The sequence below is a fragment of the Trachurus japonicus genome, chromosome 8 (genome assembly GCF_045865225.1).
Source record: "Trachurus japonicus isolate A0001 chromosome 8, Traja_1.0".
Lineage (NCBI taxonomy): Eukaryota > Metazoa > Chordata > Actinopteri > Carangiformes > Carangidae > Trachurus > Trachurus japonicus.
In genome coordinates this window covers 25,608,527-25,633,838 of record NC_140914.1, presented here as the reverse complement: position 1 = coordinate 25,633,838, position 25,312 = coordinate 25,608,527, and the positions used below count along the sequence as shown (strand labels likewise).

Sequence of the window (25,312 nt, the reverse complement as noted above, 5' to 3'; positions counted from 1 at the left end):
GAAAAAAGAAGCATGGTTGAAGTACTGCTGACTTTGAAAGACTAGACTGAACATACCTACTTATTTCTTGCTGAGAGCTCAATGAGAAGATTGATATCCTACCACTCTCATGCCTGTACAATACAGCCAGCAGCCAGTTAGCCTAGCTTAGCGTGAAAACTAAAAAAAAAAAGAAAAGAAAAGAAGTTTAACAGCGTGGATATGGTTATGGGTTGGAAAAAACAAAACATGATGGCTCTAAAGCTCACAAATCATGTTACTGTACATATTTTATGTACTTAACTGTAAAGAAGTTGTCAGTGTGGTGGACAGTGGGAAGCTACATGGCAGAAACACTGTAGTTACATCTGTAAGGAATTATAAGACACTGCAGGGAAGACACTTTTTCTCTTGTCAAGATGAGGAGCAGCTGGTTAGCTTATCTTAGCATAAAGACTGGACGCAGAGGACACAGTCAGCCTGCCTTTGTCTAATAGCAGCTAACACAATACAAAACAAATGTAACATAACAGATCTCCTGGAAGAAGCTGCTTGGGCAACCAACCAGTGTAGACTTGGGTGGGTTTGTACAGCTGATCAAAGCAGTGCAGTAAACAGGCCCTTCAAACTTAATTGTCATGGACAGTTTTTATACAGATTAAACGAACAAGATGCCATGTAGCCTATTAATGTGTAAGCTTCATTGGAGGAGGATGTTATTAACTTTGGGTGGAGAAACTCAGCTGTTTCTTTATGCTTAACCAACACTTAATATTTATTGAACAGACATGAGAGTGGTATTAACCCTCTCCTCTAACTCTCTGAAAGAACAAGAGTAAGTAAGTAAGTAACTACGTTGAGCCAGCCCTTAACAAAAAAGAAAAGCACATGAGGGCCTCACAAAATATGACCACAAATGAAACAAAATACAAAGACACGTCACTACGTCATGCTGGTGAATGTGACTAAAGCAATTAAGTGAAAATTCAAACAGGAGAACCAGTGGCTTTTTGGCTAATGAGGTAGAACACTTGGTGTCAACAGTGCTGACTGAGCTATCTCCCTTCAAAAATAAATACAAAGTTGATTTCTTCTCTTCGTAGGCCGAGAAGTCTTGGTGGTAAACCCAAAACATAGCTCCGGAGAGCTCGTGGGATTCAATTTCAGTGATGCCATCGGGGACTGTTATAAACACAGCTGAAAGTGAGCGGAGGCAAATTCATGAATAAGCAGAAAATGACTAAACAATCACTTATCCACAGTATGGAAAGTGTGTGGCAGGAGCCTGAGCTCAATAACATCAACTTGCCAGCTTAAGGGTGAGAACTGGTGATGGTTTACATAGGAAATGAGGATGTTTGTGTTTGCATATAGACACAACTGACATTCACATATGCCGGGTTTATGTCTAATCAAAACGGTCCCGAATGGCAGCCTCTTCCTGTGTTTATTTGTACCAGAAAATCCCCACTGACTTCAGAAACTTCAACCAACAAAGCATTTTCCGCCTCTTGAAGAACCCGAATATCTACTTGGGAATAGATTTTTTTTGTTTTGTTTTTTGAAAAACAACAACTTTGTTTAAGTCTGGGGAATAAATGAGTGCATTTTACTGTGCTGAGGTTTTGTCTAACAGCTATCTGGCTTCAACACAAACGAACAACTTCAAGTGTGTTTTCCTTGTAAAAACATGAGGCTTGGTTCAGAGCAAAACCCCATTTGACAGTCAGCTCTGGTGAAAGAATTGACACATTCCTCAGACCCACTACTTAAAGCACACTGTATGTAAATGTCATTTTTTACAACGCTCACAGGCCAGTTTCAAAGATTTGCATCAGTTTGCATGATAGAGAAAACACAATTAAATGAGAAGCAGCAGAATTGGCTGAGCAGACTGTGCTGAGGCCAAGCTCAGGTCTGAGTTTGAGGTTGTAGATGCAGTCTGATCTGAATTTCGAATGTGAGGCATTAAGTGGTGATGGCTAAGAAAAGAAAGGGCAACAAATATGCAGACAGAGCAGCAGGAGACTGGAGACTGGAGGGGACGGGCAGGTACAGGAGCCTGTCAGACAGAAATACACTGGACAGCATAGAAAGCAATGGAAACATTTACATATGTTGTTCCCATTTCCTCTTATTAGGGGCTCACAGTGAGGCAGCTGACCCACACAGCTGCACATGAAACAGAAAGAAAAGCTGGACTTTGACAAAGGCAGGCTATTTCTAGGATTCCCATAAATCTCTGGCAGCCACAACAGAACTGGACAGTACATTAGAGTTTATATACAATATGAGTTTCTGTATTTTCTCACTTTTCACTTGGCTCCGTTGTTGCTTTTTTTCCCCTAATCACCATGGATCCCCTCAAGTTAAGAAAAACAAATAGACACATGAGGGACAAAAAAAAATCATGACCTCAACTTCAGAAATACGTCTAAACACATCACTTTCCAAATGAAAACTGAATAAGACTTCAGTGACTACTGAGTAGTTTGACATGGAGGGAAATACACATACTCACACTATGGAGAGTTAGATGAGAAGAGGGATCTGTTGCTAAGGATGTCGCTGATGCTATAGCAGTCAGTTGGCTTAGTCGACCTAAAAACAGGTGGAAACAGCTTTGTTCTCACCATAGGTAATTAAATCTGTCTAGCATCACCTAAAGGTCAGTAATTGATGGAAACAGCAATTCCATTAAATGTTTTAAAGCTAATTTCCCCTTTCCAATGACTGGGTGGTGCGTTACATCACATTAGATGTTCAGTTTCTCTAAAAACACTCCCACAAGCTTTACACACAGACATGTTTGTCCTCTTTCACACAATATGACTAACAAATTGACATACACATTTTACACAATGAGCCTCAGAGTGACAGGAGTAGTCTATACAGCTGCCCCATGGACTCCATTGTTAACCAGGAGGAAACTGAAGAACTTTCCCACATCCCCAACAACACTTATTTTACTTTAGAGCTCCTTCTCTCTAACAACACTGACATTTGTGTAATATGCATAATGCTGTTTGAGTTATAAGCAAGGGTTTGAGAGATCTACCCAGCCGTGACAACCTTTAATTATAGTATAATAGACCATAACTGTCGATCTCCTGTTACTCCCTCTATCTCACCATACAACACACAGGTTTTAATTGAACATGCTATTTCTGCTCCTCACAGCTGGAGACCTGCCTTTCATGTTTATCTCTATTATGTGTGAAGTCATTAGGCAGCTTGGAAACGAGATTTTCAAAATAAAAGCCTTAGAACATAACAAGAGCGCACAGGGTGGTCCCGGGGTAGGTTGGACTTTCATACTAAAAGCCTTAAAAAATAACAGGAACTTGCAACAGAGCTTCGTGGATGTAAACAACACTCAAAACAACAATGTCAACACACAGTTCAGCTGTGTGTGTTTCGGCAGCCAACGACACAGTTAAGTGTCAGCTTTTCCCAGAAGCCAACGATCCCACCCTGTCCTCTGGAGTCACATTTTCTAGTTAAATCTAGTTCAATTGTTTTTGTTTTTTTAACCTCAAGTCTCCATGAACGCATTACTTCTGGTTGATCAACAATTTGACATTTGCACACACCTACTCAGCCGCCCCTTCACTGTACTGCCCTCTGGGTCCCTGGAGTTCAGAGAGGCTTGTTTCAGAGGAAGCCTGCTATACTTGCAGCTGCAGCAGCCCTACGCGACGCGGCGTGACTCACAGAGAGAACTATGCGTCTTGTTTTCATGTTTCTGCATGCTGCTGTTATGTGTTGTTGTGCTGTACATTATGTATTTCAGCCTCTCGTGGTGCGATGATGTGTGTGAAGTGCAGTGCTGGTCTTGTCTGTGATGTGCAATAGAATTTCCTTCAGGGACTTTAAAGCCCAATGAACTAAAGTCAAACTAACAGCCCATAAAACAGCAAATAAAAGTTTCTACACATAGTTTTTGTGCAGATAAAATAAACATTTTAAGATATTTTAAACATGATACTTTGGAAGCTGTTTTTATGCTGTTTTCAGTCTCTTTATATCAAGTTTTCATCAAACTCTCCGCAAGAAATCAGTATTTCCCAAAATGCAAATTGCATCCATTTGGCACCTCATCCTGAATTTCCTTCTTCAAGAATTTCCTTTTAACAACATTGTCCGCTCTGCTGAGCAGTTTGCACAGTATCAGTCCCCTGGCTCTGCATTCTTAACACAGGCTACATATCTGTGTAACAACTGATTGTTTCCACTGAAGAGGTGTGAATACTTTCTATTGTCTTTGTGAAAAAACATTATAGCGAAGGCGTGTGTATTTACGCTGTAAGCAAAAGGCGAGAATTACATTTTGAGGTGTAATTTTATATATATGGGCCTCCACTAACACCCCAGAACTGAGACATGCAACAGGTCTCAGTGTGTGACGGGGGGCCTAAGACAGAGGCGTTCTCAGCGTGTGAATTGAACCCACATGGGCTCTAATTATAAAGCTATGGGAACAAGAGGCACATGACCTGTCACCTGTGCTCCGAAAAGATTATTATGAAGATTATAAAAGATTATTTACTCAAACATCTGGTCAGGCATTTGACAAACAGCAGCCGGACAAGTAAAGAAGACAACACTAACGCTCTGCGCAAACAGCAGTAAATCTAAGGCGGGCTATCATGACAAAAGCAGGACTGACTGACTTCCTTTCTGCAAGCGCATTAACGTCACAGGAAAAAAATCAGCCAGGGCCGGGAGAGCTGGACAGAACATAGTGAATACAGAAAGGCCCCTCCGCCCCCCCCCCCCCCCCCCAGCAGTGAGACGACTGGGTGGGTCCAGACTGCTCCCTCTCTCTCTCTTTCTGTGTGTGCGAAAAGTTTGTTTGTGGCCTGAGGGGGAAAGAAGCAGTGATGGAGCAGATCCCTACTGTGGGGAGGGGAGGGGGAAAAGACAGAGCAGAGAGTCCTGCTGTCATGTCTTTGTGTGTTAACTAATCAGAGGCAACACACTGGGAGCTTGTCACTGTGTCTCTGCAGGGGGTTAACTGCCACTCGGCTGACACTGCTCAAGAAGAGGGGAGCGGTTCCACTTTAGTTATCTCCTGGGTGGGCGTCACAGGACACAGAGGAAAAGACAGAACAAGATGAGTCAGGGGGCACCAACTGGAAATCACTTACTTAAACAGGAGGAAGAGGGAAAAGCTGCTCCCAGATGAGCAGGTGCAGAGAGAGGGGAGCTAAAACAAGAACAATTTTGTTGATGCACAGAGAAAGAAAATAACTATTTATAGAGCTTCAAATTGGAACCTACAAGCCACAAAAGCCAAGACCACCAGGCAAGAACAAGTCTCTGAGCCGAGAGGCCGAGGCTTCATTTCCTACTGTAAATAGTTTTTGTAAAATCTTCCATTAATGACAAGTGTGGAAATGAGTAAGCTGCCAATTATGTGCGTTAAGTGCCGGTTGCACGTCACTCTGTAGTCACAGCTCCCCCTCTTTGTGTGTAAGCTCTGACCGGTGACTTCATCTGTGCTTTTCTCAAGGATATCCCTCTCCTTTCTAGGTACAATGAGGCAGCTTCCTGTTTAGAGAAGGCCCAGGCCAGCCTTCACTCACCCAGCCTCACATTACGTAATTTCCCCCTTGTTCGGGCAGTGTCCCTGGCATGTCACCGCAGCGGTTTGAGACGGTCCCTGTTGTTGTGACCATTACTATTGTTTCATGAAAAAAATCATTCCTACTACAGCAAATAACTAAATAACAGAGGACCTGCCATTTGTCTGTGCAACTGTTCATAATGACCCATCTTGTGTAGTATATGACTTTTTTTTTTTGTCTTAACTTTATCAGTGGAGCTCACAAACAATAGGATCTATATTTTTGATTAGTCATTAATTTCAGTACCCATTATCTTTCCATTGATGGATTAATCATTTTATCAACAATTGTGGGAAATTCCCATCACAAGGTTTTCGTAAATCCAGGGGGTCATTTCCAAATTCCAATGATTTCCAATAAAATGAAACAGAAAGTCTCCATATCTGTTTGTGTTCCTTTCTTCAATTTGTGTACCAAAAAAAAAAAAGAAGTGGAAATTGAAAGTCCAGATGCTAGGCTTGGTTGTTAAAGAGAAAAGTGCATTAAAAACAACAGGAAATGTTTTGGATTTACACTTAAATTGATTATAATAAAGGTTAACCTATTAACCACCAAAGAGAACATGTTAATGGCTGCTGGCTCTCCAGCTGTGTTTGGCATTGTGACAGTGAATGCAGAGTGAGGCTGCAGTGGTCATTAGACTCATTAATCCCAGTCAGGAAGAACATTACTAATCTTAATTTATTTAACACTCCTCACAACACAAGACAAATAGCATTGATCCAGAGCTTTAAGATTTGGATTGATCATCATTGATGTAAGTTCGACACTGGAAATCTGTTTTCATTGACTGGCAGGGAAGCGTCTCCTCTCAGTAGGTTTCATTTTAATAACTGACTGAGGTAACTGAACTTTCTGTCTACAGATTATTATTCAAAACAGAGAATTTCTATCTTTGGCATGTCTGAAGGGGCCCTCTAGAATAAATAAACAAGGCCCATGAATGTCATGTCTGCAGAATGAGTTGTTTTGATGTGTGAGTTTAACATAATTGAAGATGAAGCCCATATGAGCTTTTTATATATAGGCCTACATATCTGGGGTTTCTAGTGTCAAACTGTCCCAGTCACACCACACCCACAAATTTACTATTTTTCTACCGTCAAGTCTTATTAATATGTGTGTGTGTGTGTGTGTGTGTGTGTGTGTGTGTGTGTGTGTGTGTGTGTGTGTGTGTGTGTGTGTGTGAGAGAGAGAGAGAGATTTCTTCATGAGCTGTCAAACCTGCAGAGCAACATCAGAACTCCGTTGATCTCGTGCCACAATTATCTTTCAAAGCAGCACAATAAATAGAGCAAACGGACGAAGAGGGAAAATGCACTTGGCACGATGTGTGTGATTTTTCAAACGTACATTAACATAAGTCAAAAGTACCTGGGGGCAGAGCAACAAGGTGAAAATCTCACTTTCAGAATGTGTCACTGAGCTCCAGTTCCTCCTCAGGCCAAATCTGGAAGAAGAAAAAAAAAAAAGATGGGGTCAGAGGGAGAGACTCGCTGAAGGGCATACACATTATAGACCAACCCTCTCTGCTTGTCGAGTCCTGCCTCGCGCTGTTCCCACATCACACTCTCATGTCGCTGCGGTGCGCGCTGATCGACACAGTCTGCGTCCTCTGCTCCGGACCTTGGACAACTTCAACTGCTCCACAGTTTCACTGGACATTTACACGCTTTTACAGGTCAGTGGTAAACTTTTATACGGCTGTAGTTTTAACGCGTTGGTCTGACTGTGTGCACACAGACTCGTGGAGCGCGTCTGTGCTGCTCCGTGATGCCTTTATTGCGATTTACTGTGTAAACGCTTTTTTTGTTGTTGTTGTTCTAATCTTTAAGAAAAATATATCCTAACATTGGACTGTGCAAAGCCTCAGATTCGCTCAACCATTTAACGTCTGTGTGCCACTTACAACTGCACGTAAAGAAATTAAGCAAGTTTGGATACTTGTTGCGTATTTACGCACATAACATACGCGCAATTACGCACAAATCACACACAAAAACACACACGCGCGCCTATTTTTGGTGTCCCAAACGCTTATTATTGTAAGAAAACATGTCTTTAAATGTTGAGTGGCAATAAGACAGAGTCAACATGATCAATATACTACAGAAAATGTCCAGTTAAAACTGTGGCAACGTTGAACCTTTTTCTTCTTCCTTTTTTTTTTTTTTTTTTTTCAAATTCACACTCAAACTCGAACATTTAACCTTATGAAAAAGTCACAAAAAGTAAGTTATTACTGTGAGTGGTAATTTCCCGTATTAGAAGCTTCCCCTCTCATTAATTATCTTGATGTGATCGCTATTATGTGTTATTTTCTCTTTGCACGCTGGTTATCGGAGCGGTTTCCTGTAGTTATCTCTAGTTACTTTATTTCCTGACGTTATTTATCGTGTTATTTCTTGTCACTAATTCTAACTTTTTCCTCTCCTCTTGTTTTGGGCAGGCTGGCTCTCATCGCCTCCTAGTGCACAGCCAGGGCACTGAAAATTTTGATTTTTTTTTTCTTGGGAGGAAAATTCTAAAACCACAGGAAATCCTACTCAATAACTTCAAAAGAAACACTTTTCCTCCACAACATCTGTCTGGTTTCAATACAAAAGAACGCAAAAAAGGATGCACAGTCAAAGGACTAAGTGACAACTCATCTGTGGATCTACTTTCAAAAACACAAAAGAAAGATATAAGGGGAGAGAAAGCAGGTACCTGTGGGAAATAACAAAAGAATGGCCACAGATTCTTTCCATGCTGCCTATGCTGCTGTAGCCCCATCTGCGATCCCCGAGTCCCCGTCAACAGGAAACCTGCTGAGGATGTTTCGTGAGTACCAAAGCAACGCCGTCATCATAGAGCATTACAACTTCACAGGCAAGCTGAAGGGGGACAAGTACAAGGAAGGACTCAAACCAGAGGCCATCGCTTTTCTGCTTGTCTGCCTGCTCATCGTTGTAGAAAATGCTGTGGTGCTGGTGGCCATATGGAAGAACAAGAAGTTCCATCTGCCCATGTACTATTTACTGGGCAACCTGACTCTCTCTGACCTGCTGGCAGGCTTCACCTACATGGTGAACATCATAACATCCGGTGCCAACACGTTAAACATGACCCCGGTGCTGTGGTTCCTGAGGGAGGGGGGCGTGTTCATCATGCTGGCTGCCTCTGTCATCAGTCTGCTGGCCATCGCCATAGAGCGCCATGTCACCATGGTCAGGATGAAGCCGTACCAGGGGGACAAACAGGGCCGGATGTTTGCTCTGATCGGGGCGAGCTGGGTGCTGTCTGTGCTGCTGGGGGTGCTGCCCGTCCTGGGCTGGAACTGTATGGGGCAGCTTCCCCAGTGCTCCACAGTCCTGCCGCTCTACGCCAAGAGTTACATCCTGTTCTGCATCACCATCTTCAGCGCCATCCTCTTGTCCATCGTGGTGCTCTATGTCCGCATCTTCCGCATCGTCAAGTCCAACACCCAGCGCCTGGCCTCGGTCCCACACCGCAAAGGCCTCTACCGCAAGTCCCAGAAGTACTTGGCCCTGCTGAAGACCGTCACCATAGTTGTGGTCGTCTTCATCGCGTGTTGGCTGCCCCTCTTCATCCTCCTGCTGCTGGACTTCTGCTGTGCAGCCAAGGAGTGCAAGGTGCTCTACAAGGCCGACTACTTCCTGGGCATCGCCATGTTCAACTCCCTTCTGAATCCCATCATCTACACCCTGACCAGCAAGGACATGAGGAGGGCCATCCTCAGGCTGCTCTGCCGACCCTGCCTGTTGACAAAAGACGGACATATGAAGAAGATCGGGATACCCTTCCTGGAGTGCAGCACCAGCAAGACTGATGCAGCCTCGCACCGACTGGAAGGGCTGGAGACCACAGTGTCCTCCGGGAACTTTACACCATCTACTATCAAAGCCATTTACCCCAGGATGTGTAAGACATGACACAGTGACTCTGTGACTCTGCCCTGAGAGAAGCTTTCAGAGTAACAACTGGACCACTGAAACAGGCAGCCCGCTTCGCTCTGAACGATAGATGCATTACAAGAGCTGAAGTTTGCCACGGTTTCAGTATTATTAATCTTCACCAGAAGCAAAAGCTTGGTGTATGTGAAAACTGTCCACATTGGGAGAAAGTCATGAACTTCTTAAACATTATCTGTGCATATTTCTATAAGAGTGTGATCATGAAAAACATTACTGTCCAAGCCTTAAAACAGTAGCCAGATGTTTCTTGTGAAAAAAAACCAGCATTACATTTTTTTCTGTGAGACAAAACAGGGCCAGTATTCGACAGAGGATATTCCTTCTGCTAAGATGTCATTTCATTCTTTGAAATCAAAGAGCATGTGCAGATGTTTTACATAAAGAGAGCCAATTATGCTGTACATCTGATAGACCAGGCCCGAGGCACAGCCGTGAGATTTATCCTTATCTCCTCTCCCTGTGTAACATATAATGATATGTTGTTACAAACACAGAGCATCCACACCCAAACCCTGCTGCCAAAACCATGTAATTTCTGCCATGTGAGTCTTGGTCAGCAGCAACGCCGGGTAGAGGTCCCCCTCCGCCGACATCAGAGGCTCGGAGGCCTAGAGACGCACTGAAGAGACGCCATATGGAGAGATGTGCAGGGCGGTTTGCAGCTTTGGAGGTCCCCTCTACATATGTAGCCACAAATGATGAATGACTCGAAGCAGTAAAAGCTGACAGTGGAGGTTTGTTGATGCCTTTTTTGGTTGAACAAACTAGAATATTGCAGTTATATACTTGACTGGCCTTGTGGACAAAAAAAAAAACGAGCCTTCTTGTTGGGATCAACTTCATCTTTCCATGAAAAGATGATAATCTATGTTCTGGGGAACGAGACAGATCAAAGAGGAATCTGCACAAATCGGAGTGCGGGGGCTTCAAAGTAGTGGGAAATTTCATTGTGGTGATGTGACACAAACACGGACACTTTCTTGACTGTAATATTGTACATTAATGTAAAGAGAAAAATATATAAATATATTTCCTGAATGTTTTTTTTAGTATACTTTGTAAATATCTATAGCCTTCTCTGAGCTGCATTTTTGTATTGTAAAAACCTCATTTAAGTTATAATGTCAGTTTTATATGTGCACTGAATAAACATGTGAATGGTGTTTACATAGAGGTTTGTATATTCTCTATATTCTCACCTTCTCAGTTCTCACTCTTATAATCTGACAGTTTCATAACGCTCACTGATCAACATCCGGACGGTTCCCTCACCACCCAACTAAAACAAATACATAATACAAAACATCACAAAGCACAGTAACATAACTATGTTATCAAATTTTGCAGCAAAAACTGAATTAATTTTATTTCTATACATTAACTTTTTTTGTCACACATTTAATTAACAACTATTTTCTTTTCTGCACACTAATTTATTTAGGGTTACCATGTACCAGTAACTGCACTATTTAAAGCATAAGTGTGATCAGATAGTACAAACCACTGAAAATCAAATGTCCAGCCATTCTGTAATAAATTGTATCCTTACGGAGAGATAAAGTGTGAGTAAAATCCGAGCAACAGCAGATAAATATGTTTAGTATTAATATCGAACAACAAAATTGAAACCTCAGTTGCCGACTCAAAACAAAGGTTAGAGCAGTAAAAGGTGTGACACAAGCATAAGCTCGATCTTAAAACCACCTGTCAAACCACGTAAAAATACATGGGCCAACAAACAGATGAAGTTGCAGAAAGTTGAGTCTGTTTATCGTAAGGAAACCACACACGGGTGCGTGGGTCTTACAAGTTGGGGTGTATGAGCTGCGTGGTGGTTTTCAGCCGTGGCTCTTTTTCAGAGAATAAGTTTCACTTCTTAAACAGTGAGTATGGGGTATATAATAATTTACCACACATGCCTTTCACAGCAGAAACTGTGTGTGGGCACTGGAAATGTCGCATGGATATAAGTTTACACTTCGGCTTCTTGGTCTAATTGCTGATGCATCGGTGTGACACTACTGTTTTCATCAGTATCATGTCTGAATTTCCCCACACAACACAGCTACGTTTACAGATGCACATTATCCCACTAGAAGCCGGCGAGCTCTAAACACATCAGTGAAAGACAATGTCAAACAACAAACTCTGTTTACAGTGTTTAATTATAAACAGTTGAATATCTATGACGCAGAGGCCACATCAAAAGATGAGCTACTGAGCAAAGCTCAACCAGAGGCAGCCATTGTGATTTCATTAAAACATGTGTTGGATATTTATGGTAAGAGCTGGAAAACTAATAGAGCAACCCAGGATTTCAAATTGATATAATGTCGGCTGTCACCACATGTTGTGACTGTCAGTGCAAAACTATTTAGTATCCGAGCAGAAAAGCTGAGTGGTTCACTAGATTATTAAATCAGAAAATTTAAACCAAGAATGAACGACTGGCTTCTTGCAATGAGGATGAAAAGGCGTAAATAGTTTAAGTAAAATGTATTTAGTAACACATAGTGACAGAGTGATGGACGTACAGTTGAAATAGTTCATTTTTGCTTCTAGTAGTATCAGGGCCAAGGCCAAACCAACCTCAAAACTGATGTTTTAATTATATAGAAATTTAGTATAAAGATGTCCACATTTAAATTAGTAGTAGAGTTAATTATGACTCAGTGTATTGTCTGTTAATGGGATGCAGTGACACTTCATCTCATGATGCAGCTGTGATGGTTCATCACACAAAAATGCCCATTAACAACAGTCTGACTAATCCACCTAAAGACCAGTAAAGCTTTCAACAGCATCTCCAAGGTTTCCCTCAGGAAACATTTTTTTGTGTGTTGTCACAGAGACAGCTGTCAATTCATCAAGAGGCAAAAACTATAGAAGAAACTGAATTAAAGTTTATCTAAAGGGAAACCATGTGGGCATTTACACACACACACACACAGCTCTGCAGTGACACCTAGTGACCGACCTGCTCTCTCGCTACATCTGCTCTGATGAACCTATGGTGCTGAAATACATTAGACAATAACTGCTAAGCCACTGGTCTGAGACATTTAATTTTAGAGCGGTATAAATGTTACATAGGACACAGAAGAACAACAAACACGTGAACAAACAAACAAATACATAATGTACACAACATCTGTGAGCACACCTCCGTCCTTCATCTACCAGTCAGTGCTGACAAAGTCCCACAGCTGGTCGCTCACGTCACTCCGAGATCGAGCAGACGTGTCGACGTTGATGGGGGTTGCCAGGTCTGCACCGTAGTGCACTGCAAGAAGACAACAAACAAGAAACCAAAGTCACACTTGAGTCATCAGACTTGTTCACAACACAACAAACAAGATGGTGCACAAAATAACCACAGAAAGCAAAGCTGTACCTCCTTTTAAGACATTGGGTGGTGTATCATATTCCCACTTGATCCTAGTGATTACGTAGTAAACCTGAGCCACGTACCTGTGGAGAAAAGATTTTAAAAAACAAGTGAAAACGTCACATCACATGCTGTTCAAGTCCTAAACGCAGCCACTGGAACCTGAAAGCAGCAGAAATGTAAACACCTGGATGTTTTCAAACTGAATAATATTTAATGAGTTTTTTTCTCATTTGAAAGAGAATAACAAATAAGTTTTTCTGTGTTGTTGTTTTAAATGCAGGTTCAGCGTTTTTCTCTGATTTCAACAAAAGTGTTGTGATGCCTTCTTGATTTGACAGCACGTGCTGTAACTAACTATACTACTGTGAACTAATTATCTATATCTATCTAATCGATTGACTATTTCTTGTCTTATAAATCAATCAATCATTTGTCTGTTAATTGTCAGAAAATTGGGAGATATGCCCATTATAGGTTCATCAGGGCCCAAGGTGAAGTCTTCAAACGTCCTGCTTGGTCCGACCAAAACCAAGATATTCAATTTATATTTAATTTAAACTGATGAAGCAGAAGAAAGGAGTGAATCCTCACATTGAAAAAAAAAAGAAGTATCATTTAAAATGATCAATTACCAAAATACATTCTGCTGCACTTTATGCCATTTTATCAAATGCATGCAAAAACATCTTATTCAGATAATCAGGTTACAGGATTTAACTTTTTTTGGTTCATAGCTTATTGCAATCATCGTCTGCAATCACACTGGTTGGCAGAAATGTGGAGATCTGTGAACTACTCAAAAAGGCGGCAGTCCAAAAATACTGATGTAGGCTAAACACTCTGAAGTGATAATTATTTCTAGCCATTTTTTAATAAAGTGAACCCAATAATCCATATTATGTACACATTAAGCAACGCATTTCTGAACTACTGCATAGACAGTAACATTACCACTGAACCTTCAGAAAGCAAAGTATCTGGTCGGGGACTATCGTACAATACAAGTCAAATCTACAACAAATTGTAGATTTTGTAAGGTAAACACAGCAATTCCATCATTGCATATCTGATACTCACACTGCTGAGGGAATAACCTCTGTGGTGTCTTCATCCACCTCGCTCTGGAGAGTATCAAGCTCTTCTTCTGCGTTTTTCAGACTCTCCAACTCTCCCTTCAGGAACCTGGATGAGGGTTAAGGTTGCTATTGGAGGAAACAGTGAATGCAGCAGAAGGTCCAGAGAGAAGACCTCACTCTTCATTACACACAGACAAATAAAAGGATACTGTAACTCTGAGTCGGTGATCTGGCTCTTGGCTGTGGACTGCCTCAGCTGCTCCTCCAGACTCTCCAGCTCCCTCTCTCTTTGCTTTTTCTCCTCCTCCATGTTCAGCAGCCTCTGACCCACACTCTCCTCAATCTGAGCCGCTTCTGCAGGTGAAGGACAGCGATGAAATATACATTCAACATAAATACAGAAAAAAAAGGAATAGTGGAAAACACTGACAGCTTAAAAAAAAGGAGGGGGGGAAAGGAGACCATTAAATGTCTGATTACTCGCCTTTTAGAATCTGTGTCACAAGCCTTTTAGTTTCTATGTGCTGGTCAAAAAGGGCCCCGTGTTCATCTTTCATTCGCCTCAGGTTCTCAGTTTGGCTGCTGTTGATGAAGGACAGCAGCGCCTCGCCCGTCTCCTCCAAGTCTTGAAACTTATGACCCTGAGCCATTGTGTTGGCACTGACAGCTGACAAAGGATTAAACATTTTGGGTATTAGGTGGTTTTCAATGCAAGAGGCAAAGAGTGAGAGCTCATCCAGGCTGGTTAAGCTGCATATTTATGACAATAAACAACCAAACATATAGCTACATCTCCATGCTCAGCAGGAGAGGTAGAAGCACCATACAGTGTAATGTAGTGCATAATCAATCATTTATAATGATCCATTCCTGGCACATGTTTGGGCTCTCAACCCAGCACAGCAGTTTACAAACAGCATTGTTGTTGCTGTAGTCAAGTATAAAAAGAAGCCATATAAAGTTATAATGTAACTCTTTGATTGACAATGTACTGTACTCATTATATCAGTAAGATGTTGTTGACTTTAAATTAGGTAACGTTACTTTTACGTAGCGTAAGTAAACGCTGTGAATACTTTGACCATTGTCACCTCAAACGTTAACTTCAGTAACATTAACTCACTCTAATAACAGCGAATTGGTGTCTGAAAGATGTACAGCTGAGCAGTTACAACAACACAGTTTTTAGTCTCGTTGTTTTGTTTACTCCGTTCACATCGGTAACTACGACCAGCGCAGACGTTAGTTACGTAGCCAGCTACAGTGTGATAAAAATCATCCTGCCGTACATTACACGTTACAATGATGTAATTGACAACATGTCTAATAAGTAAGAATGATTTTTAAGAGACATAAGCCAAATATTGGTGAGATTAAAGCAGAGAAAACACATACTGAGCAGCTCCTTCCGTGATTCAAATTCTGTCGCTGCGCGCGCCCTTTAGTTTCTTCTTCCTGCGGCCTCGCGCGCCGCAGCGCCGCCTGCTGTACGGGAGGATGACGTCACATGATCCACATCAAACACTGGGCGCCGCTGTTTCCTACAAACACTTTTATTACAATGGTTTTAAATCTTATGATGTTCAGTGTGACCATTAAACTGTCGTGTGTGCATCTGAATAGTTTGTTTAATTTTTGGTTCGTGTTTCATACAGAAAAAAGTACAAGTTGTTTGAATGGTTTCCATCTGGACATGCATAAGCCAACACAGAATTAGTGACAGTGCATCTCTACCATAACATCTAACATGTTTGGTTTGTTTTTGTTTGAGCAAGATAAAATCCTTAAAAGTCAAAGTTTACTATTCAAACACTGAGGGTATTTCTTTAAATTGGTTAGGACTCAAAGAAAACAAACTTTATTAAAGTGTCTAACTTCCTTCAATGTTGCTGCATATTGAAAAATTACTGTAAGAAATAAATTGCGGATCAGTGCTAAACCGAAGCACTGGACTTAGGAAAATAATAATTGAAAAACATTTTATTTCTTCCACACATTTGAATTTCTACATTTTATAAATAGCAACCAAATCTGTAATGTCTTGCCAATAACAGCATAGAATCACTGTATGTGCACTCTAAACTTTGAGAGCTGCCAAATCACCATGTAGAATGTGCTGGTTCAAACCATGTGGCAACCATTTTATCTGTGGTTCAAGCATCTGCTTGAATGACGTGTGGGAGGATGCTAACACCCAGCAATTACATATGAAACCTCTAATAAAACTTATCACACGTTCTTAAATCACTGAATTGTGTCATACAGGCAAAAACGTGGAGAGATCAAAGTTAAACTGTTTATTACAGTTAGTGAAATCTTAATTCATACAAATCAATGTATCAAAAGAAAATAAGTTCCATTTTCTACTGGCCCCATTGTCTGTGAGAAACATTTATATATTCAATTTTATTTGCAAGAGCTAAATTCACCATTTGTCACAATGTACAGATCATGTGAGGCCATAAAAACAGCAAAGTGAACCAGTCTCTCATCAGGTCTTAATAAAAGTCTATAGATTGTACTTAGATGGAGTGTCAGACAAGGCCGCCTTCACTCCTTGTTTTTCTGCTTCTCTCTCTTCTCCTGTTCTTTTCGTCTCTGTCGGCCCACCTGTCTGAAGTACAGTCTCTTGGGGTTCAGACCGTAGGCCTTCAGTCTCTGTCTGCTGAACTCACGGCCGCCTATTTTAACCCCGAAGCCCGCTGATAAGAGACGTCTACCTTGTGGCTTGTGCTTCTTCTTGGGCCACTTTGGCCTCTCAGTCCTGTTTGTCACCTCACCAGCTTTATCTGCTACTTTATCTGCTGCTTCCTCAGGAGTAGCCTGGGGCTCCTCCACCTCTTCCTGCCTCATCTTTTTCTTGGGTATCAGGACCTCCTCCTCTTCCATGTCGTCCCCGACCGTTGTCTTGTCTGTAGAGTCCATATTTGAGGCTGCGTCAGCGTCTTCTGCTTCTTTGTCCTGCTGCTCAGCATTCTTCATACGATCTCTCCTCTTCTTCCCCACCTTGGATTTAGCCGCCGACTCGTCTTCCCTGTGGATTCAAGTCACATGAACACGGTCACACACTGCTACAGTAAAGGTGGATTCATTACTACTTAGTGCACTGACTCGTACTCACTCTGTATATATGGAGCCAAGGATTTCCTTCTTCTTCTTTTCATTCTTGGCCTTGATTTGATAGTTTTTCACATCACACACCTCTTCCTTTTCAGACCTGAGAGAAAAAAGAGAAAGGTGTTAAAGTGCAGCAACTAACCCGAGTTTAGAGAACAGATGTAACAACAACAACAACAAGAGCCACTGTACCTGAACATGCAGGTCTTCTTCAAGGAGCACCACCGGTTCAGCTCCTTGTCGTCGGCAGTTAAAATCTGTGGGGGAAAAAAGTCATTAATTAGTTCAAACTAAATTTTCATTTTTTTTGTCAGAGATTGTGTGAGCTGTTTTGTCCGGTCACTGTGGTCTGCTCAGAGAGAAGATTAAGTTGAGATCATTCCCTGGTCAGAGCTTTCCCCAGAGGGAAGCAATACCAGATCAGTCATCTCAAAGCTCATCACTGCAGCATCAATAACCACATCCAGCCAGCTACATTAAACCCACTGCCCCATGCTCACCATATTATAACTGTCTGTCCACAGAACCCTAAACTGCTCAGTCACCATCCATAGGTACAGCCGGTACAGTAAACTTCGGTTCTCTTTACCTCATCAGGCCGCAACGAGATTTCTAAGTGTTTATTTCTTCTACATACAAAGTTGTTTCATGCTCCTCTTTTTAAAGACAGCCCTGTCCTGGTGTTAAGTGGTAACATTTGGATTTTAGTTTATTTAGTCAACAGCTGATTAAAAGTCAGCCAGAAAAAAAAAAAAGTCTGTTACCTGCTTTTGTCTATGTTGCCAAAATCAAGTGGCCATTACAAAAACCTGAGCAGTGAACCTGCTGCCATTGTAACTCACACATACGTGCAGAGGAAAGCCGGGCAGACGTGACAACACTAAGCTGCAGGGTTTGGTGAACAGTCGGTTGTTCAGAGTTAAAAATGCTGCTGTTCTCACCTCATTGGTGCTCAGGCCAAAGTCGTTGGCCAGCACCTGTCTGTAGCGAAACCTGCACGGGATGTCATCTATGATGTCCTCATAGTCCAGCTTGTAGTACTCATCCAAGTACTGCTCAAAGCTTTTCTCCTCTGAAACACAAACAGCTTTCAGTTAGAGAACAACTACAACACATGGGTGTGTGTCAGACGACACGGGGCAGCTGCTGCTCGGAGGAAGGTTTCAGGTTTACCGACACTTACGAGGATCAAACACGGGCTTGTTTTGGGTGATGGCCTCTGCAAAGTGAGACTTCTTCCTCCTTTTGCCCATCTGCGGCATATCCTCCTTCTTCATCTTCTTCCTCTCCTTTTTCTTCTTCTTCTTGGAGGCAGTGTGCTGCGTGGGGTCGTAGTCTGCATCCATCTGTTTCAACAGGTTCAACTCTGTCAGCCACTGGCTCTTTACAACAGGATGTGGAAAGGATCATATCATTTCATTCAGTAAAAGAATCAACAACTCACAATGAAGCCTTCATCATCACAGTGTGGACCAGCGTCCCCATATTCTTCTTCGTTGTACTCCTCACCATCGTCGCCCTCTCCTCTCTCTCCCGTCCATGTGTCCCAGTTCCAGTGCTCTGTGGCACAACAAGACAATTCACGCAACTAAATTATTAACATCTTCAAAAGAGTTTAAGCTACTACCGAGTGTCAAAACAGGTTTAATAAACAGATTGATCATGGCGCTGCACAAGAATCCTAACTGGATGTAATCTCATGGAAGTTATTCAGGTGCCATCAATTTTTTAAATCATCTTTTAGATGGTTTTACACCTTCACTGGACTCCAGCTGTGTTGAATTAAATAAATTGGACCTAATCTGAGTGACCATTCATGTAGCAAAGTGCTAGTATCAAGTGTAAGGGCATGAGTTTACCCCTACATGCAAATAAAACCTGCACCTGCATCTTAAAAACACTGCACCTGCTGATATGAGGAAACACAAGCTTACCTTCGAGTTCCTCGTCGTCATCAAACTGAGGCTTTTCGTCCTCTTCATCTCCGTAATATTCATCTCCAAAGACTTTCTGCAACACAAGGAGGTAAACGTCAGTGGAGAAGAGTGAGTAGCTCTCAGTGAGTCTGGTTGGATCACTGAGCCTCTGGGGAGGAAGCAGCTGCTCTTAATGACATCTAATTAGCCAAACAGCAGACACCTGTGTGAGCTGAGAGGCAGCAGGAAGATGTGTTCACTGCTCCTGGTTATTTAGCACTTCTTGGTCTGTGCTAGGAGCTGCCAGGCTGGCTGAGGATCAAACCTGACACATTCACTGACACAGACTGTTGGATCCTGTTAGAGCTGAGATTTAATGACTCAAACACATCGATCTCCAGTAGCTGTGTGGACTCTATTCTTCTCTATGGCAGGATAACCAGCTCAATTACTCCAGACCAGTAATGGGCAACCCTATTCCACAAAGGCCTGTGTGGCTGCAGGTTTTCTTTCCAACCAAGACCTGACTCATTTAACTGATCTCAGTCTCAGACAGCTGATTGGTCAAACTATGTGCTCTTGGTTGGTTAGAACAAAAACCTGCAGCCACATCAGCCCTTTGAGGAATGGTTTGCCCATGCCTGCTCCACAGGCTTTTAATGTCCTGACTGTTAATCGTACATGAGAATTTGATTTAATTTATTAAAGCACTAGAGCACAGGATAGATAGCATAGATTTATTATCAAAAGTTAAAACAAAGTGTCTCTTTTTAACTTTTGATAATAAATCTTGTCTATCCTATGCTCTAGTGTGTGCTTGAGGTTTTTTGAATGTATGTATGAGCAGCTGCCCAGATGTGAGTGGACCTCTCAAACTACATGAATATATGCAAACACAATGGTCAATAATGAAAACACACAGGGAGAGGAAAGCAGAAAAAAATGGCACAATAGTTTATTAATGGTCTGTACAGGTGTACAACCTATCCAAATTTTATGTCACTCATGTTTCTATTGTTGACTACTGTGTACAGCCTGTGAGAACCATCTGTATGTAATCTAAATCTAAATCTCTTATAAAAGCTTGTTGGGGCAACTTTAATATCAATCAAAGCCACACATTTCCCATCATGCCTTGACGTTTGGCAGTTTTTTGGGGAGCAGCTGCAGCACCTGGCTCTAAAAACAGCAGCTGCCTTTTCATCCTGTGACATATCGGAGAGTCAGGATTAAGTTGCACCGAAATCATATACAATAAATCCCGACAGTCCTACAAGTATACTTTGTCGTGTGTGTGTTGTGTAGGAGTGTGTGTATTCACCAACCTGCATTAGCTGGTCGTGTTGCTGTGGATCAAAGTCTCCCTCCAGGTCTACATCGTTGAAGGCGAGCTGCTCGTTGCCGGTGAGCTCCTGAAGCTTCTTCAGCTTCTCCATGATCTCGTTGCGCTTCAAGTTCTTCAGCTGCTTCAGCTGCTCCCGCTTCTGCTCCTTTTCCTGAAATAGTCACGGGACAGAGGTTTGTGTGATTCACTGTGAAAAGCAGAGAGAGAGTAATACGTTTATATTCAGGTATCAGTGTTTTAACATACCTTGTCCTTCCTTTCTTTCACTTCCTCCCTCTTGCGTTTCCTGCTGTCGTCTTTGGAGCGCACCGAGGTGGCGATGTTGCGTGGGTAGGTCTTGACCTGCTGAGCGTCGGGCTCCTCGAAGCGGAAGTTGTAGCTTCTCTCAAAGTCCTCCTGCTTCTCCAAGAAGCTCTCCCCTTCCTCCTCGGAGTCGTCCACGTCATCCTGGACGATCTCGTCATAGGTTGGGATCCTGAACGCATCGCGTCCAGAACAAAGAGATCAGATCACCCCGGTTCTTAAGACCTTACACTGGCTCCCAGTCAGCTACAGAATATATTTTAAAGTTCTGCTACTGGTTTACAAATCACTGAATGGTTTAGGTCCAGAATACATGAATGACATGTTAGTAGAGTATAAACCCAGTAGAGCTCTGAGATCTACTGACTCAGGTCAGATAGTAGAGCACAGAGTTCAAACTAGACATGGTGAAGCAGCATTTAGCTGTTATGCTGCACACAACTGGAACAAACTACCAGCAGAACTGAGATCAGCCCCAACTGTGAGCACTTTTAAATCCAGGTTAAAAACATTTCTCTTTTCATGTGCTTATAGCTGAGCTCTTTTTAAGAACTTTAAACTTTATCTATTTTCTTTTATTTTACTTTTTTATTCTTCTTTGCTCCTGCTTTTAACTGTGTTTTTATGCTGTTTTATGCTGTTCTTTAAAAAAAAATGTTTTGTCTTTATGTAAAGCACATTGAGTTGCCTTGGTATAAAATGCACTATATAAATAAAGATGCCTTGCGAGAGTTTATTGTACAGTTTCATTTCACGGGCCACGAGAGAGTGAAACCTGACACGCAGGCGAGTGTGGTAACGTACCGATCGTCGCCCTGGCCTTCCTCGAGGTATCCCTTGTTGAGGACGTAGTCTCTGAGGAAGCGCTCCCTCTCATCCAGCTGTGGGTCGTTCCAGTAGTCCCTCAGGTATTTCTGTCCCCGACACAAACCACCATTAGAATCAATGTTCCCACCTGCTTTGATACACTCTCTCCCATTTAACTAAACTCACCATGTCCTTCACCTCCTCCGGACCCTCCAGCTCAGCCTGGCCCTTCAGCCACTCCACGTAGTCTGCCTCCTCTTTATCCTACAAACAGACAAAGTCCACTTCATCCTGATCTGCTCTGCTTTTGTACAAATCCATACCAAGAGGAGGAGCAGATTCTGACCTTCTCCTCCTGAGTTTTGACCCTCCTGGTCAGCAGCTGAGACTCTTCAGCCTCCTCATTGGCTTCATCCTCATCATCGCTGTCCTGGATGAACTTCCGGAAGCTGAGAAGAAGTTTCAGTGTGTGTGAATAATAGTCTGTGAGCGACAGCGCCGCACAACCTTCAGGTGGTTTGAGTCTTACCTCTCTTTCAGCTCCTTCTGCTCTTGGATGTAGCTCGGAGAGGCGGCTCGCTGAAAAGGCAGAACAGTGACAGTTACTAAGGATCTCTGAAATCCTGACGGAACAAAATCATTAGGGCTGGGCGATATAACGATCTCGATACGGGATCGCGATAAATCTTTGAACGATTTCGATAATAAGCTATGGCCCTATTCCTCGATATCACATGAAAGTAAATATGCGCGACAGCAGCCGGCCACACTTCCGTCTGATACTCCGCCTCCTGTCCTGAGCATGCAGAGCTTGTTTGAGCTGCTGCAGCTAAAGGGAGGAAGGATAAGATGGATAGATAGATAGATATACTTTATTGATCCCAAGCTGTGATAAAGTGAAAGTTGTAAAAGAGGGAGGAAATGAGTGGAGGTGGAGCCGATGGCAACTGAAGCGATTGTGAACGTGTGGAGCATCAGTTCGTCTGTCCCGGCTAAAGAAGCCTGTCAGTGTGGAGTCAGAGCAACCTGATGATAGCCTACCACGGTCAGAAAGTGGAGGAAACACGGAGCTGCTTGTGACGTTTATTCTGCGGTAACATGTCTGTTTGCTCATGTACAGTGTGAAGAACATGCGCTAGGCTCAGGCCCCCACATACTCAGGCGTATTTGACTCCGCGGATGTCCGCGCGCACTCGAGGCAGACGAGGACCCAAAGCGGGCGTCCGCCGGTCCCTTCCGTGCAAAGCTCAATTTTTATGACCGCGCGGACTCAATCTGTTTCAAATGTGATACTGTATGCTTGCCTATGAAACCGCAAAAGTCCGCGGACAGTGCGCGCGGAGTCAAATCCACTCACAGTATGCGCCGACAGCCTCTCTCCCTCCCTCTCTCTCTGTCAGCGCCGCGCGCACACACACACGGAGCGTCGCGTCGGAGCAGTGAAGTGAAACAACAACCTGCAGATCACCTGAGTTGACGTGAACTGCGCTCGTGGTTACCGAGTCAGATCAATAAATAGGCTTTATGCACAGCTCCACTACTTCCTGAGCTCAAACAGGCTCCTTTCCTTCCTGTCTTACATTATTGGACAAACTGATGAATCCAGGTGTGTCTGACAGTTGTTGTGACTACTGAGGTCAGAGTCAGACACACCTGGATTCATCAGAGTGGGCTCGGCATAAAGCCTGGTGTCAGAGCAGCTAAATAGCTAAATATTTGTCTACAACCTGTTCAAATAACTAGAAAGACTAAAGCCTCATGATTGACACATTTTAGAGCTGATGTATGGTAGAAAAAAGACAACAGAAAACAACAGCAACAACAATGTAAATCAAATCAAACTGTGGATTATTGAACTGTTCCACCCTTAATGAACATTAAAGTGAACTCATGTCATCCTCCCAAACTGAACACATTCTCTGGTTTCTTCAGGATTCAGTCAGGATGCTGCTTGAACTGGCAGCGGCAGCAAAAAATACATATCGAGACGATATCGAGAATCGATCAATATGGAAAAACATATCGTGATAACGTTTTTTGCCATATCGCCCAGCCCTAACTTCATCTACCTCTCTTCTCATGGCGGCCTCCTCGTCATCGCTGTCATCATCATCTTCGTATTTGCTGCAGAACAAAATAAAGATTTTAGTTTCAGGGTCACTTTTAAGTTAACCAGGGAAGCTGCTTTCATGTTTATATGTAGGGTGTAATCAAATAACTATGGTGGCTATGTAGATAAACAATATTAACAATTATGCCTACCACTGCTCAACTCAACACTTGTGTGAGGTTTTCAGAATAAAAACATACAGACTCAGGTGTAACATATGTGAAGAATCATTGTTTTTTCACAGCTACATGCCGAGTGACCAAGAAATTAATGAATGAGAGCTGAAACTAACAACTGCTCTGCTTGTTAGTTTCTCAATTACTTTGAAAGTAAAAACACCCACTATCATTTCCAACTGTTTCCAACTGTGTTGACTTCAAAGTTATTGTTTTGTAAGTACATTCAGTATTAGTTTTACTTACAATAAAAAAGCAGCAACTCCCAACAACACAAGAAGCCCAGCTAACTGAAACTAGTAACTGTTCCCTAATAAATGACTAATAAATTATTTGTTACTTGATTGTCACTGTTATGTTCTGCTAATTCATTAATTACCTTCATTTCAGCTCTACAGTTAACGCATGAACTGTCTGAGGAAAATATTTTGAAAAGGCTGATGTGAAATACCCACAGCATCACTGTTGACATTACATTGCAACCCTGATTTTATGGGAAACACACCAATTGATATATATATCTATTGGTACATCTCTGCCTTAGCACCATCTCCTGCCACTGACTGAAGTACTGGTATGTGAGTGTCAGTCACATAGTTTTAGGCTAGTTAGTTTGATTTTTAGAGACTGGATGAATCAGGCCCAGAGCTTTGAGTGTGATGCAGTCACTCACCCCTCTCTCTCCAGGATGACTTTCCGTTCATAGTCTTTGAGGTACATGGGCTTCACTGCTGTCTTTGACGTTGATGGCTTCTCATCACTGGTTGATGCATCTGAAAGAGAGAGAGTTAAATCATTTGTTCACCACAGAAAACTGAGATGTCCTACTACCTGTAAAAGCACCACCAGTGTGTGTGTGTATGTGTGTATCCATCACCTTCAGAGTAAAACTTGGCGTCCTGCTGATAGATCTTGGGGTCTTTCTTCTTGAGCAGCGACAGTGTTCTGTAGAAATCCCTCTCGACCTCAGGGTCGAGCTCCTGGAGGAGTAAAGGAGAGATGAGACCTCAGACTGTTTATCTAGTGACAGAAGGAGGAGAAGAGGAGGAGAGGAGGAGGAGAGGAGAGGAGCAGCGATGCTAACCACTTCACTGTCGTCAGAGCTGGACTCGGACGTCTCAGAGTCGCTGTCCCCGGCTCTGTCTCCATAGCGGTCCTTCACTGTACCACAACAACACAGGACACAGAGAGGTTAGAGTCACAGACAACACGGAGCAGAGGAAACAACGTCCACCGAGCTGCTCTGCCCCACGTTGGCTGGTTAGCACGGTGGCTAGCTAACTGGCAGCGACACTTACGTCTCTGTAACTCCTCTCTCTGTCGGTATTTCTCATATTTCTGCGCGAACTGGGAGTTGATCTTCAGCTCGGGTTTGCTCGACATGTTTGAACGGAGAGAAAAAAAACTTTAAACTGATATTAAACTACAGACACTAGTGGAGAGAGTTCATCCCAGCTGCTGCTGCTCAACACCACACGCATGTGT

General features: G+C 42.6%; 3 protein-coding genes and 1 non-coding gene across 4 annotated transcripts; 1 reads left to right on the top strand and 3 right to left on the bottom strand.

Moving 5' to 3' along the window:
- Positions 1 to 7,170: 7,170 nt before the first annotated feature.
- s1pr5a (sphingosine-1-phosphate receptor 5a) lies at positions 7,171 to 10,753 on the top strand. The gene is made up of 2 exons (XM_085784980.1): positions 7,171 to 7,290; positions 8,059 to 10,753. The coding sequence occupies exon 2, from the start codon at positions 8,339 to 8,341 to the stop codon at positions 9,542 to 9,544; it is 1,206 nt and encodes a 401-aa protein (XP_085641106.1). The 5' UTR covers positions 7,171 to 7,290; positions 8,059 to 8,338; the 3' UTR covers positions 9,545 to 10,753.
- A 1,879-nt stretch (positions 10,754 to 12,632) lies between these two features.
- Positions 12,633 to 15,508, bottom strand: spc24 (SPC24 component of NDC80 kinetochore complex). The gene is made up of 6 exons (XM_085785445.1): positions 15,449 to 15,508; positions 14,538 to 14,720; positions 14,263 to 14,407; positions 14,055 to 14,159; positions 12,981 to 13,057; positions 12,633 to 12,869 (listed from the first exon to the last, which is right to left on the bottom strand). Exons 2-6 carry the CDS (start codon positions 14,701 to 14,703, stop codon positions 12,763 to 12,765), a joined length of 600 nt encoding a protein of 199 aa, XP_085641571.1. The 5' UTR covers positions 14,704 to 14,720; positions 15,449 to 15,508; the 3' UTR covers positions 12,633 to 12,762.
- An 827-nt stretch (positions 15,509 to 16,335) lies between these two features.
- Positions 16,336 to 25,312, bottom strand: kri1 (KRI1 homolog). Its single transcript, XM_085784979.1, has 18 exons — positions 25,126 to 25,312; positions 24,912 to 24,988; positions 24,705 to 24,807; positions 24,501 to 24,600; positions 23,611 to 23,665; positions 22,071 to 22,120; positions 21,888 to 21,990; positions 21,728 to 21,805; positions 21,539 to 21,648; positions 20,678 to 20,906; positions 20,412 to 20,582; positions 19,105 to 19,180; positions 18,615 to 18,730; positions 18,354 to 18,516; positions 18,112 to 18,242; positions 17,363 to 17,427; positions 17,175 to 17,270; positions 16,336 to 17,087 (listed from the first exon to the last, which is right to left on the bottom strand). Exons 1-18 carry the CDS (start codon positions 25,208 to 25,210, stop codon positions 16,604 to 16,606), a joined length of 2,292 nt encoding a protein of 763 aa, XP_085641105.1. The 5' UTR covers positions 25,211 to 25,312; the 3' UTR covers positions 16,336 to 16,603.
- LOC146983411 (Z30 small nucleolar RNA) lies at positions 17,520 to 17,618 on the bottom strand. Its single transcript, XR_015036489.1, has one exon. It is a non-coding gene; the product is annotated as a Z30 small nucleolar RNA (small nucleolar RNA).